Source organism: Ochlerotatus camptorhynchus, unplaced genomic scaffold, assembly GCF_037179485.1.
Source record: "Ochlerotatus camptorhynchus isolate MF236.1 unplaced genomic scaffold, CSIRO-AGI_Acam_v1.1 ptg000246l, whole genome shotgun sequence".
NCBI lineage: Eukaryota > Metazoa > Arthropoda > Insecta > Diptera > Culicidae > Ochlerotatus > Ochlerotatus camptorhynchus.
Window position 1 is genome coordinate 1,195,549 of NW_027040736.1, and position 15,261 is coordinate 1,210,809.

Sequence of the window (15,261 nt, forward strand, 5' to 3'; positions counted from 1 at the left end):
TCGACACACTCAAACACATGAGAACCAATTTTTCAATCTTTTCTGGCAGCACTGCCATTCATTTGATGCCCTTTTTGTTTTTGTTTATTTTTTTCTGAAGGAAGGACCTCCAGAAATCGGTAGGATTCCACAAAAAAACTGATCGGGAAACCGAAGTAGCCCTCACCCCCGCAATTAGGAAAGAAGATTCAACATCAAGCTCAACATTGAAAAACAGACAGTTTCAACCTCTAACAAGCTAGAATATCTGTAACTGTATATGAATGAAGCGGATAATAATTATCGTATCAATTATTGATCGATAGCTGAAGACAGATATTTCTTTCTAATGTGTTTGATACCCTTTCGTCGTGGATTTCATATACACAATACCAAATCAGAGAGATCCATCCTACTAGCTGCCGCTTACAAATAGGTTCGATCCAGAGATTGCTTAGAAAAGGGCGTGCTCGGTTTGGTTATCTGGGCTTGATTGCGACTGGAATTCGGTTGGGATGGATTCGAGAGGACTTTACAGGTTTGAGCCAGGATGTCAAGCATCATGACATAAGAATGCGACGACTGAGGGAGTACTTTTTGAGATCGGAGTGGACCTCCAGACATACATACACAGCACATTCTTTTAGATAGGTGTTGCGGATGACGATCAGGGTTGCGAATTTGAATTCCTGTAAGTTGTTTACATTGACGTGTGCATTATTTCTTAAATTCCGTGCGTTCACTGTGGATGATTAAATTGGTAAATTTTTGGAGAGCAAAAAAAAATAATTCTGATTATAAACAAAAGTGGATGTAATGCTAGCCAGTAAGCATTAATTTTCAATAAACGTTTTAACAGCTAGGTATACATGCAGAAACACCCATAAACACCTGCCGACACCCTAAAACACACGAGAAACACAATTTAGTGGGTAGATCACCTTTTCGTGGTACGTTAAGGGATGTAAGATCTACCACCGATTCCTAGTCCTGACTAGTTCAAACTAGGGGAACAGGATTTTTCAGTAATCAAAGGAACACATCTTAGTCCTTGTTACTTTTTATGCCTTGTTGATAGTGACAAGACTTGGCTTTGTCCACCGAGGATGATCTTGAAACAAGGAAAAAAATGAGTTAGTTAGTCTTCATCTATGTGATTCCTAATCTTCTATTCGTTGTTCCCTAATTTGAAGTACTTAAGACTAGGGTTCTGATGCATGGTCAATATCGGTGTCATTCCTTATTTTTGTTGCTAAGGAATCCAATTTTGACTGACAAAGGGGCGTGCCTTTGGAGGGTGTTTCAATACTCCGAAGGGTATAAATAGCGGGACCTTTCAATTAGAGTCGGATCCTTGAGATAAATGCAAGAATGACAACTGTAAAAAAATCGAATACTTCATCATTTCTCAATACTGATGGAGTAATGCGACATGCACTAAACTAAGGACACGGGAAATACTACAATAGATCAAATTACTGGTCGCAGTGGTGTTAGGTCCCGAACAGTGGAACACAATTACAAGCTTCGTTCTGGTGTTACGGAACTGAAAAGTGTTTGTGATGGCCATGCCAAGCAATATGGAGACCTGTATGCGACAATGCAACGACAGTGCTGCAACCCATTGAATCTGCATACAGTTATTCGTCGCAAGAGTTTGAAACCAATTTCTGCACGGTTTCATGACGTGTACAATAAGAACTTTGCCAAAAATTATCAAAGGTCGGAAAGTATGCGTGCAATGTCATCTGGCGGTTAAAAAAACATGTATAATGACCAGCCACCTACAGGTAAAATTCATCTTGAATTATTCATTTCAATCCCAGCCGTACGAAAGCACGTCTATATTGTAGTGAAACTAGAACTTTAGGAGTTTTTCAAATTCACTCGTCATAGCTTACGTGAAGGTGAAGTCGTTGTAGTGGCAGATTTCTCTGAAAACTATTCTTTTGTTTTTTTAAGTGTACAGGAAATTCATTATAATGATTTGCTGGCAACCGTTCACACTTTTGATGCCTACACTGTACACCAGAATAAAGTTGTACCATTGAACTGCGTCATAATGTCCGATACTCTAGAGCACAGCACAACAACATTTCATGCTTTCCAGCGCCATTTCATAGAGTATCTCAAATCCTAGGTATCACAGTTGTCCAAAATCTCGTACTTCTCCGATAGTGCGGTACCCTGGTTTTCCACGAAAGAAAATTTGGGGTGCCCACTGAGTGGCACTACTTTGTTACGGCACATGGCAAAGGACCAAGCGACGGATTGGGATGAACTTTGAAGAGATTGGCAACGCGAGCTAGTTTACAAGGAGCCACTATTCACACGCCAAAGGAGCTCTATGACTGGGCAATGAAGAATTGCAATACAAACGTTAGATTTGTGTCATCTGAGATCTGTTCCGAAGAAAAACAAATACTGTTCCACCGTTTTGCATCAGCTGCATCTATTCCCGGTATTCGTTCAATTCATGCAGCAGCTCCTTCTGGTATTGATACCATTATTATGAAAACTGTTTCTGGTGCCACAACTGGTTCAGCTTTTAGAGTTGTGGCAACGAAACGTGCAAAGCAAGTGGATTCGAATAATAATGGGAAGAAATCATCACGAAGTGCTAGCCTTGAGAAGAAAAATAAGTAAATTGTAATTTATGTTTTACATTGTTATAATAAAATATAAGAAACAAATCGATCAGTGTTTGATACAATACTGTATGTATTGGAATGTCTTAATTTATAATGCAATTCGATTAGATTATTACTAGTGTAAAGTTTTCAGCCACTAAATAATATTTAAATTTGTCAACACTACATAAAAACTATTATTGGTTTTATCATACCTATTTTGTTTCCATCAAGTATTATTTAACAAAGTAAGTCATGAGAATTAATCTTATTACGAGGAAACGTTAAAAAAATAACCCTCATAATTTATGACTTTCGTTTATTCAAAATGCAATATCTCAGAAACTACGCAAATTACTTTTTGTCGTTAAGTGTTTCTTATGTAAAAAAGGATGAAGAACACGATGGTGTCCTTAAAATGAAAAGTAAACGACACGTATTATGAGAAAACTGCATTTAAAGTTTTCAAACAAAAATAAAAAATATTTGGCAACACTGTACAGAAACAAAAGTTACAAATTTAGATTTATTGGCTAATTTCATTATTAAAACAATGCCTAATGCAATTTGTAGCTTTATTTGTTCCGGAGATATGAACAAAAGAAAGTAGTAGTTTCTAAAAAATAATGAAAAATGAAAAATGTGCCCCTTGATCGAGGGGTGCTACGATCAGCATACAACTTTGGAAATTTAGAATTCGAACTTAAATGAACATTCCCTCCAAATTTGGTTCAAATCGGAAGAGGTCAATTTCACTTTTGCAATTTTTTGTGACCACTTGGCGCGGAATGACCCATATATGAGTTTCATAAACTCCAGATCGCGTCTAGCCAAAATATCCCGAACTGGAACATTAGGTTGTCTACCTCGAGCCCGAAGGGAATCATAAAAATGTGATCTGACTCCACGATACTCCGCACAAGACCAAAGGATGTGATCAGCGTCCTGGTAACCTTGTCCACATTCACAGAGATTGCTGTCTCCCAACCCCACACGGAACAAGTGAGCGTTTAGACAATAGTGATTGGACATGAGACGAGACATCACGCGTATGAAGTCTCGACCCAAGTCCAACCCTTTGAACCATGCAAACTTCGACACCTTAGGGATAATTGAATGTAGCCATCGTCCCAAGCTCCCTTCACTCCATTGATGTTGCCAGCTAACGAGCGACTGCTGACGATAAATAGAGAAAAATTCACTATAGGCGATCTGTCGATCATAAATGTCGCCTTCCATAGCGCCCACCTTCGCAAGTGAATCCGCCTTCTCATTGCCCAAAATTGAGCAATGCGAAGGGACCCACGCGAAGGTGATGATGAAAGAGCGCACGGATAAAGCACTAAGCAGTTCTCGTATTTTCAAGAGAAAATACGAGAAGTGCTTTACCGGCCTAATGGAACGGATAGCCTCGACAGAACTGAGACTATCCGTAAAAATAAAGTAGTGGTCTGGAAGAAGTGAAGCAATAGTTTCCAAAGTGTAGTGAATTGCTGCCAGTTCTGCCACATATACAGAACAAGGAGCTTCAAGTTTTCGAGAGGCGCTATGAAATTCATTAAATACACCAAAACCAGCGGACTCCTCTATTAGAGATCCATCTGTGAAAAACGTTCTTGCAGAATCAACATGGCCAAACTTTGCAGCGTATAATGACGGAGCAATCATAGGACGATGATGCTCTGGAATTCCGCGGATTTCCTGCGTCATAGATAAATCAAAATTCACTGAATTGCCGAAATCGGAGAAGACTACACGATTGGGAATATTTCTTGAAGGGCTGACATCCTGTGTTAAATATAGGTAGTACAAAGTCATAAAACATGTTTGAGGATTTAGCTCCAGAAGCTTCTCAAAATTTTCGATCACCAGTGGGTTCATTACTTCGCAACGGGTGAGGAGCCTAAGAGATAACTCTGAAAAACGGACGGATAGTGGCAACATGCCCGCCAGCACTTCGAGACTCATAGTATGAGTCGAGTGCATGCATCCTAACGCGATACGAAGACAACGATACTGGATCCGTTCCAGCTTGATGATGTGCGTTTTAGCTGCCGACTGGAAGCAAAAACTGCCGTACTCTAAAACCGATAAAATCGTTGTCCGGTACAACGTCAGAAGATCTTGTGGATGGGCTCCCCACCACGTTCCGGTAATTAATCGAATGAAATTGATCCTTAGTTGGCATTTTCTTCTCAGATACTCAATGTGGGATCTCCAGGTGCATTTGGAATCGAACCAGACCCCGAGATATTTAAAAGACATGGAATGAGTGATCGGTTTACCCAAAAGTTGAAGCTTCGGTTGTGCTGGGCTATGCTTCCTAGAAAAAACGACCAACTCAGTTTTCTCCGTGGAGAATTCGATACCTAGCTGAATAGCCCAAGTAGACAAATTGTCCAAGGTATCCTGTAAGGGTCCTTGCAGGTCAACCTCTTTTGGCCCTGTGATAGACACTACGCCGTCATCTGCAAGTTGTCTCAACGTGCAATTGTCACTAAGATAGACATCAATTTCTCTAACGTAGAAATTGTACAAAAGGGGGCTTAAACATGAGCCTTGGGGGAGACCCATGTAGCTAAATCGAAAAGCTGTAGAGTTTCCATGAGAAAAGCTCATATGTTTTTCTGACAGCAAATTGTACAAAAAATTATTCATTAATGGAGACAATCCACAAGCGTGGAGTTTCTCTGAAAGAACTTCAACGGATGCTGAATCAAAAGCCCCCTTGATATCCAAGAACACAGAAGCCAATTGCTCTTTCTTAGCAAAAGCTAACTGAATTTCCGAGGAAAGCAACGCGAGACAGTCGTTCGTTCCCTTACCCCTACGGAAACCAAATTGAGTATCTGAAAGAAGGTGGTTCGTCTCAACCCATTTGTCGAGGCGAAAAAGGATCATTTTCTCCATCAATTTCCGAATACACGACAGCATCGCGATGGGCCGATACGAATTGTGATCCGACGCGGGTTTATCAGGCTTTTTAATGGCTATCACCCTCACTCGTCTCCAATCGTCGGGAACAATATTGAGCTCCAAGAACTGATTGTACAAGTTCAACATGCGCCTCTTAGCGACGTCTGGGAGGTTTTTCAGCAAGTTGAACTTGATTCTATCAGATCCCGGGGCAGAATTTCCACACGAAAGGAGAGCGAGTGAAAGTTCCACCATTGAAAAAGGCTGACTGATTTCGTCTACCGAATTCGCGGTTTCGGGAGGAATCAACTGCGACGGCACGGAATCCGGGCACACTTTTCGCGCGAATTTAAGAATCCATTGATCCGAGCATTCCTCGCTTTCGTTGTTAGTAGACCGGTTACGCATTCTTCGCGCCGTACTCCAAAGCGTATTCATAGACGTTTCGCGCGACAATCCGTCTACAAACTGCCGCCAGTAACCCCGTTTTTTGGCCCTGATGAGGCTCTTGAGTTCGCGTTCAAGAGATGTGTATGCGTCGAAATGCTCGCGTGTTCCGCGTTTCCGAAAAAGTTTAAACGCGTTGGACTTTTTACGGTAAACCTCCGTGCATTGTTGATCCCACCAGAGCGATGTTGTTTTCTTACGGATTGACGATCGCGGCACCGGTCGTGTTTGAGCTTGAAGTGCGCTGTCGACGATGAGATTAGAGAGGAAATTATATTCCTCCAACGGCGGAAGCTCTTCCACTGACGATACTGCATCGCCTATCGCGGATTGGAACTTAGTCCAATCGATGTTACGGGTTAGATCATACGCGACGTTAACGGATTCTGACGAGTTGAACCCACTGGCAATCGAAATTTTGATCGGCAAATGATCACTACCGTGCGGATCCTGGATTACATGCCAAGTGCAATCCAACGATAGTGAATTGGAGCAAAAGGTGAGGTCTAATCTGCTACCATTCGAGGATGGACCAGCCAAACGTGTTACTTCTCCATTGCTAAGTATTGTCATGTTGAAGTTGTCGCAGAGATCATAAATCAAAGTAGAACGGTTATCATCGTACAGCTCCCCCCAGCCGGTACCGTGGGAGTTAAAATCTCCCATGATCAACCATGGAGCGGGAAGTACCGCACATATGTCGAAAAGTTGTTTGCGATTAACAGAGACTCTAGGAGCAATATATACCCCTCCTCCACGTGAATCCTCACGATCCAATCGAATAATGTTAAAATCATAAAAAGGGAGATCAATTTCTGAAGAGAGCCATGTTTCACAGAGGGCAAATGCATCACAATTATTGTTATGGACTAAATACTTGAACGAATCTAATTTCGGAATAAGACTTCGACAATTCCACTGTAGAACAGTGATCAAATCCCCGACCTCGTTTGGAAAATTATCCATCGAAGGAGATGATAGCTGCAAGAAGGGGCCATTTTGAAGTCAATTGCTTCAAGAAGGATTTCACAGTGGGAAGCAATGTGAGGACAATGCTTTTCAGAGGATCAGAAATGTTGAGGTATTTGAGAATACCGTCCACAATGTCATCAAATGAGAACAACCCAGATGAAGAAGGGGTTTCTGTTCTTAAAATTGGGGCATCAGGGGTTTTGGATGTCCCCGGAAGAGGTGGAAAATCCTGGGTATAGTCAGTTCTGCGGAATCCAGGAGGAGTAGAAGTCTCCTTTTTTCCACCACTCCTTGATTTGGGCAAGCTGATTTGGGGTTCTTTATTTGCAACAATCTGCGAACGGATGCGCTTTCGTTTCCGTGCAGAACCTTCCGGAAAACTGAAAGAAGTTCCCTCCTCAGCCAAGTCAGAGTCAGTCTCGTCATCTGACAAAAGAGAAAAGGGATTTTTGACATTGGTCGATGGCGTGGCTGTCTTAAGCATTTCTGCAAAATACCGCCTGGAACGTTCCTTAAGGGAGCGTTTCATTTTGTCCCCGAGCTGTTTGTATGCCGGGCACGACGAGAGAGTATGAGGAGGAGTTCCGTTGCAGTACACGCATTTTGGTGCAGTAGCTGCGCAAGCGCCATCCTCATGCTTCTCCCCGCATGTGGAGCAGCGTGCCTTGTTGCCGCAGTGGGAGGCCGTATGTCCCAACCGCTTACAATTCTGGCAGTTCATGACCCGAGGTACAAACAACCGCACAGGAAGACGAAGTTTTCCCAGCTCGATGTATTGAGGAAGGGCATGAGCGCGTATGCGTGATCACGCAACGATGATGCCCAAATTGGTTTGCGAATTACCAATAGCACGGATTAATCGTTCCGAAAATGACACTTTCTACTTTAAAAAAACTCACTTTTCGATCAATTTACCGGGAACTATGCCAGGAGTCACTTAGTGAGAAAAAAACTGATAATTTATATCAAGCGAATAAAGGGTGTCCACGATGAAATTGCCACACACAAAATTGATTCGCAAATTCGAGTTTTCATCCGATTGCCATCAAATTTTCAGGGATTGAGAAATAACTATTAAACTTCATTTTACCATTTTACTCGTATTTTATTTACAGTCCATACGCAAATGCCCGCACCTTGGCCTTAACCCCGGCCATAAGATTCTGCACAACCTGTGAATCAACCGTTTTTTGCATGTAAACCCATACTTTCTTCAGTTCCTCGACTGTCTTCACTACCTTAGGTCGTTTAAGAAGGTGCTGCTTCATAATCGCCCAGTACTTCTCGATGGGGCGGGGCTCCGGAGTGTTGGAAGGGTTGAACATTTTCGGCACGAAATTGACCTTATTGTCCGCATACCACTTCAGCACGTCCTTGGAGTAGTGGCATGAGGCCAAATCCGGCCAGAAGATTGTTGGGACGTTGTGGGCCTTCAGGAGAGGAAGCAGCCGCTTCTGGAGGCACTCTTTTATGTACACCTGTCCGTTCATCGTGTCCTGGGTCACGAAAGGTGCACTCCGCTTCCCGCACGTGCAGATGGCTTGCCAAACCAGGAATTTCTTCGCAAATTTGGACATCTTCTGAGTGTGGACATGCTCCGGAACGCTGAACTTATCCTTGGCCGTGAAAAACAGGTTGCCGGGGATCTGTTTGAAGTCGGCCTTCACATATGTTTCGTCGTCCATGATGCAGCATTCAACTTTCGTCAGCATGTTGAGGTACAACTTCCTGGCACGGGTTTTGGCGGACTTGTTCTGCTTCTCGTCGCGATTAGGGGCCTTTTGTACCTTGAACGTTCGAAGCCCAGCCTTAGTTTTGGCCTTCTGGACAAAACTTCGGCTTAGGTGCAGCTTCTTAGCCACATCCCTAACGGAGGCGTTCGGATTTCGGTTGAAGGCCCCAACTACGCGGTTGTGATTTTTGGTGTTGTACGGAATACTTTTTCCTTCACTTCTGGGCTTCCGATCGGTGGTCAACCGTTCCTCGAACCGCTTAATCACTCGCGACACCGTGGAATTCGCGATTCCCAACGTTTTAGCGATGGAACGATGCGAGAGATCCTTGTTCTCGTGATGAATGCGCATGAATTTATCACGCACGAGCTGTTCTTTCGACTCCATTTCCGCGAGTTTTGATCACATGACTTTAAAACTTGCAGGATGTAAATAATGCGCTATGTACTAAATCCACCCAAATTTTCATTAAATTCTACCCAACGGTTAAAAAGTTAGAGCAATTTCATAGTGTGGCAATTTCATCGTGGACACCCTTTACCGAGAAAACTTCCAAAACAACGGAGCGCGAAACAAGTCGACCGTACTTCTTGCTAGGACGTAGTGAGATGAACGCTGTAATAGTTCAAGGCGAGAAAGAGAGGTGCCACAGTCGGAAGAAGTGTGAGTTTGTTTACTTAAATGAACCATGCCCATTTTGTTATGGCAAGTTTGCTATAAGAAATGCTCCTCGTGTTTATTAGCGAAATTCACATCAAAGATTGATTAATTGCATAGGAAATCAGTTTGGCACGGCATTTGTGACCAGCATACACCTTCCGGTCGTATGAAACAGGTCAAAAACTGTCCAAATCCGCAGATAAAAATTTTTGTTTTGAATTTCTGTATGGCAAAATAGTGAACTTTTCGTGAACATTAACGGCAAAGAACTCACCAACACTGGGAGACCGTGAGTTCCTGTCCACCTGTCATTTTCCATCTCGGTAATAGTTAACTTCACAGATGAAGTTTAAAAAAAAAAAACACTGCTTGAATGTATAAAATCTAAAAAAGGTGTTCATGCGATTTTAAATTTACGTTTCCGAATATACACCACCGTAGCTTGAGATTGAGCTTGATTGACCGCCCACGGTTGCTACTCTGTTATTGCCAGATCAGCTGTAATTACACAGAGAACCAATAGACGATGCTTGGGACTAGCAATCATCCTCAATGTGTAAAAACTGGTGATCTTAAATTAGGCAATACCAGCGCCGGCCGTGCCCGAACACAGGTCAAGAAAGGAATGGGAAGGATTGTGTTGACATGACACTCGCTTTGATGGAAGCCGAGAACACCTCTACACTTCCACGAGGAATCACTGGGATGTTGGATAAGAGGGCTGGGTTTGCAGCAGGGTTCGTTTTGGTAAACGATAAGCTGAATTAATGTCCTAACGATCATATAACGCGAAGGAGCTTGGGACTAAACCCACGGTCTTCTGCTCAGTAAGCAAAAACGTTTGCCACTAGGCAGACGAGCACCTTTTTAATCACCGAGTTGCTGTTATTACCATGTAGTCATATTAACAAATAAAACGATTGACGAATCTTGATTGTGGATGGGCCTGAGATTAGACTCATGATGTTCTGCTCAGTAAGCAAAAACGGTTGCTCTAAGGCCACCGAGCCCCTCATATCACATAATACCGTTGCTCTAATTTTTGTATCCATTCAAACCCGGAACCAACGACAACAACGAGTTTCGCAAAATACACGATACACAAGCGATTTTACTATAAATCTCTTTGATATGTAAGGACCTGGGACCGCGTTTTTCTGCTCAGTAAGCAGGCCACTGTAACCGACGATCTTTCAAATCCGAAAACTAAAAACTACGAAAAAGTACTTAGGCCTTCATTAAGTTCCACTTTCACGCGACGTACAATGTTTCAATTTGCTCTTTACGTATTGTTCAGGCTAGGCCCTTTTCAAAATTTACGCGAGAAATACGCACAATCGTCACCTACCTCGCAAAACTGGTTCCAAACGACAACAAAGGCATAAGCAACGATGGATTGTTGAACTTTGCTGGCTCCGGTGGTGTAGTGCACAGCAAAAAAAATGTAATATCGATCAACGTAATTCAAGCTGATGTATGGAATAATGATGTAATTGTAATTTTGTAATTTATCAGCACACACCCTGGTCGACCACTGTAAACCAATCTGCCGTTCAGTGTTTTCGGTTTTTGTTTCTGGATCTTTAGTTGCCTCTGTGATATACTTACTTGCGGCATACTAATTTGGGAGTGTATATGAGCGTGTACCATGTACGGTAGCTCATCTCTCATCGTGATGGTGGGACATAGTAGACAAATTAGAGAGAAAACAAGGAGGTATTAGTATTAGTTATATGTAAACAAACAAAACAAAAGTTAGATAATGCGGCACTGTAACTACTACTATTTTAGAGGTATGATTCGTCATGTTTAACTCAATGTTTCAATTGAGGCAAACTATCTATCTTACAATTACAAAAGCAAACCTAAACTTACAATTATATGCAAATGCAAAATGAAACTTGACAAATCATCGTCAATTCCCTTATTCCAGGGCAGGGCCTGACGATTTGAATCTAATTTTGATCAGTGAACGGGCACCATATGGTACATTTTCTCACCCTGAACCTATCATTTCCAGCCTATCTGAACTATTTAATAAATGGAAGCCATAACATGGGTTACGCTCCCCCTAAGCGGGCCCTCCGCATCCTGTCTCTGTCTTATCTCAAATACAAAATGCCAATGGTATGAATGTATCTATATATAACTTGGAAATGACGTACAATCAAATAAACCCGTAACCCACTCACTTGGTCAGGCTTCAGAATCGTCCAGTGGGCAGTGCACTCTACACTCCAAGTTCCCTTTTTTTTTCAAATTTACCGCAAATTTGATATTTTACCCATTGAGTGTTGATTAGTCACAATGAAACATTGTGACAGAAGTTGAGGTTACTAGTGTATTAAATAATCTAGGTCCTATTTAGGATTATATCTGAAAAATCCAAATCTGGCCAACGCCCACCCTAAACCTAAACCTGTTCTAATCCACCTGAAATGACTAACGAATGGAAGACTTTGACTACCCAGCCATGCAATAGTCTCATTCCGTGCCTTATGGCAACTTGATGATTCTATTGCGCTCATCTTCTGGCACCACCCAGGGGAGACTTGGTCCTGTACCCAATGCTTAACTTATCTCCATTCCACTCAACTACTCGCAATTTCGTGTGATATAGTGGGCGGAATATTATTATATGAGACAATTCAATGCAGACGTCTTTCCAAATTTGGCAGATCGACAGGTAATCGGTGAGTTAACACGATAGTTGCTATTCAACAACTCGACAACGTCCCATCGTCAACGCCTGCTATGAGAATTTCCCATAGCAGACGCCAACGAAATGACGTCATCGAGCTATCGATCAACTACCCTGGTTATCGCCTGGTACCTTATAGCACGATGCTAGGAGGCGAACCGGAAGAATCGATGAGCTACCTCCCCCCCATATTTCCGAATATATACCACCGTATTCGCAGAATTCATTTTTATGCACACATAAAAATTCTGCTCACACCAACGTGATGCAATGCCCGAAATTACACACGACACAGATTTAGAGAAGCTGAAAACAACATATTTTTGCATTAATTTTATCCATGAAAGTGATATCAATTTGGCAGATTCCGTACAAATTACAGAGAACAAAAAAAAAATCATAACACTGCATCTAAACACACCACATTGAATACCCTTGAGGGTGTGGTTCTGCCTCACCCCACCACCAGTCAGTCAGCGGCAGGAAAGAAAAAGGCGTTGCCATATAAACCGCGAAGGGGGAAAACGAACTACGAGGACCGACCGATGATATGAATTATAACTCAGCCATTGAGCCATCACTTTTTCACAGCAGTCTGTTTCCCCTGCTGCTTCTCGCTCGCACACATCACCATTGTGTGTGCGCCGTGAATCGATAATGGCGAATCCTCATCCGACCTTCATTCAACGGGTTTTCCTCTCCTTTCGTCAATGCCATTCAGGACAAGGCCGACGCAGTATCTTCCCGCATGGATGCTTCTGCGGTGCGGTTTCGTCCAGTACAGACGTATGTTCGAGCATTGTGCGACGGGAAACCGTACTGATATCGCCAGTTAAGCATTTTAACGGGTTTCAATTCAAGTCGTCGGGTTACAATTTATGAGTGCGATTTTCTGAAAAGGCAGATTATAATTCATTCCATTTTTTTTGCTTTCAGCTCAACCGAGGAGGAAAAGTTGAGTGACCACGATTCGTCGGGCATTTCCAGCGGATCATCACTGGATTCTGAGGAGTCGTTTTCTGAGGTAAAGTGTTGAAGCTCTGGGGCATATGAATGGGTGGATGGAAGGCTATATTTACGTTTCCCTCCACAGACAACGCCCTCGGAGGGTTCATCCCACGGCAGTGACGCGGAAAACGATGCACCCGAGTACCGACCGCACAAGTGTGCCGAGTGTGGTAAGAGCTACACCCGGAAGCTGTATTTAATGAGGCACTACGTGCAGCATACCCGAGAGCGACCCTATCAGTGTGAAGTTTGCAGCAAAAGCTTCGCCTACGCCAGTTCGCTGTCCTCGCACAGGAAACTGCACCTGGCCAGCGGGGAACATCGGTGTGAAATCTGCAGTAAGACATTCACGACGGCCGATCTCCTGGCGGCGCACAAAACGGCGGTCCACTACGGGGAACGGCCCTACAAGTGTAAGCAGTGCAAGAAAACCTTCATCCTGTTGCATGCCTACAAAAGCCACAAGAAATGGCACTTGCAGTTTAATCCGTACAAGTGTGCGGTTTGTGATAGGGAATTCATGAAGAAGATCAGTTTGAAGTGTCACCTGAGAGTTCACACCGGGGAAAAGCCTTTCTCCTGTGATATATGCCACAAAAGTTTCACGCTATCTTCGACTCTGTCGTCGCATAAGAAGCTTCATGGTGAAAAACCTGCACTGCAGTGTGAAACATGTGGACGGATTTTCACCCAAGCCAGCGCCCTTTCGACCCACAAACATCTACACACGGAAACTCGGCCCCATAGTTGTGACCTCTGCGGCAAAAGGTTCATAAGACTGCATGCCCTCAAGATCCACATCCGCACGCACTCCAACGAACGACCGCATCAATGTGACCTCTGTCCGAAGACTTTCCTGGAGAAGCACGTTCTGATAAGGTGAGAACATTTATGCTTAGATTAAAGAAAACACCACTCACTGAATTAATCTTCCCACAGACATCTCAAGACGCACACCAACGAGCGCCCGTACAGCTGCGACACCTGTGGCAAGGCATTCAAGGAAAAGTACGACCTCTTCCGGCACGTTCTGATTCACTCCGGACTGAGGCCCCACAAGTGCGACGTGTGTGCGAAAACTTTTGTGCAATCCAATGCGTTGACCAAGCACCGGCGGAGGCATGAGCGGCAAGGGCAGGAAGATGCCAACAACAACGAAAATAACCCAAGGAGTTCTACTGGTGGTGATGCAATCGGCACCGAGAAGACGACGACGACGACGATGCTGCAAGTTGAGAAAGTCTAGCCAAGATGAAGAAGGTGTTATGATTACACTCGATTATCATACATTTACATGTATAGTGAAATTTGATATCAAAGAAAATAGTTGTAAGGTTTTGCGAAAATAAATGACGAAGATGGATCTGTGATGGACCAGAACCATGCTGGAGCATATACGTAGAGATACCAGGGAATGAGAACACTGTTATCACTGTGAAAGGCTGCACTTGGAATAGAGGAGGTCGATGGAGGTGCTAGATATATTTGTTTTTAATTACATTATGGGTGTGGCCCTGAAACGGAATATGGGCTGTTAAAAGCTTTAATATTTATAGATTTCCCTTTCATGGTGATGGAAACTCAGGATGATTGCTTCAATTTTGAACTCGGAAACCAAAGGCAAAACATCCATATTTTGATACAAAATTAGCTGCTCTCAAATTTTCGTTGATTGCTTTGAAATGTTCCTTAAGCTCACGATCAACCTAGATCAATAACTTATAAATCACCGTAGCGTCTTAAAATCTCAAAAAATGGGGGCGACCCCGGCGTAGTGGTTAACATCCATACCTCTCACGCCAAAGTCACGAGCTCAAATCTCACCCCCAGACAAGTCACGAATAACCCAAGAGTATTAAAGTGACTATGAAAAAAAAAAATCATTTTGATAAAGGCAATGTTACGCCTTTGAGAGCTCAAACTTATTTTGAATAAGAAACTGTTACGCCTTTAGTAGCTCTAAATCATTTTTATTAAGACACTGTTGCGCCTTTTGGAGCTCATAGCCATTTTGATCAAGAAACTGTTGTGCCTTTAGAAGCTGGAAAGCATTTTGATTAAGAAATTGTTGCGCCCTTAGGAGCTTAAAATCATTTTGATTATGAAACTGTGGTGTCTTTAGAAGCTCAAAATCATGTTGATTAACACTCCGAACACGATGGAAAATATGTAACGGAAAACTTGCAATGTTTGAAAAATCATAGCTCAGCCATTG

The 15,261-nt window shown here is 42.9% G+C and overlaps 1 protein-coding gene across 1 annotated transcript in view; it reads left to right on the plus strand.

Moving 5' to 3' along the window:
• LOC135704705 (zinc finger protein 676-like) overlaps positions 1 to 14,426 on the plus strand; it is a 36,844-nt gene extending 22,418 nt beyond the window's left edge. Inside the window, exons 3-5 of the mRNA XM_065226187.1 lie at positions 12,975 to 13,062; positions 13,132 to 13,925; positions 13,986 to 14,426. Coding sequence (XP_065082259.1) covers positions 12,975 to 13,062; positions 13,132 to 13,925; positions 13,986 to 14,292 — 1,189 coding nt within the window. The 3' untranslated portion in view covers positions 14,293 to 14,426. The remainder of the gene's footprint in view (positions 1 to 12,974; positions 13,063 to 13,131; positions 13,926 to 13,985) is intronic.
• Positions 14,427 to 15,261: the final 835 nt, after the last annotated feature.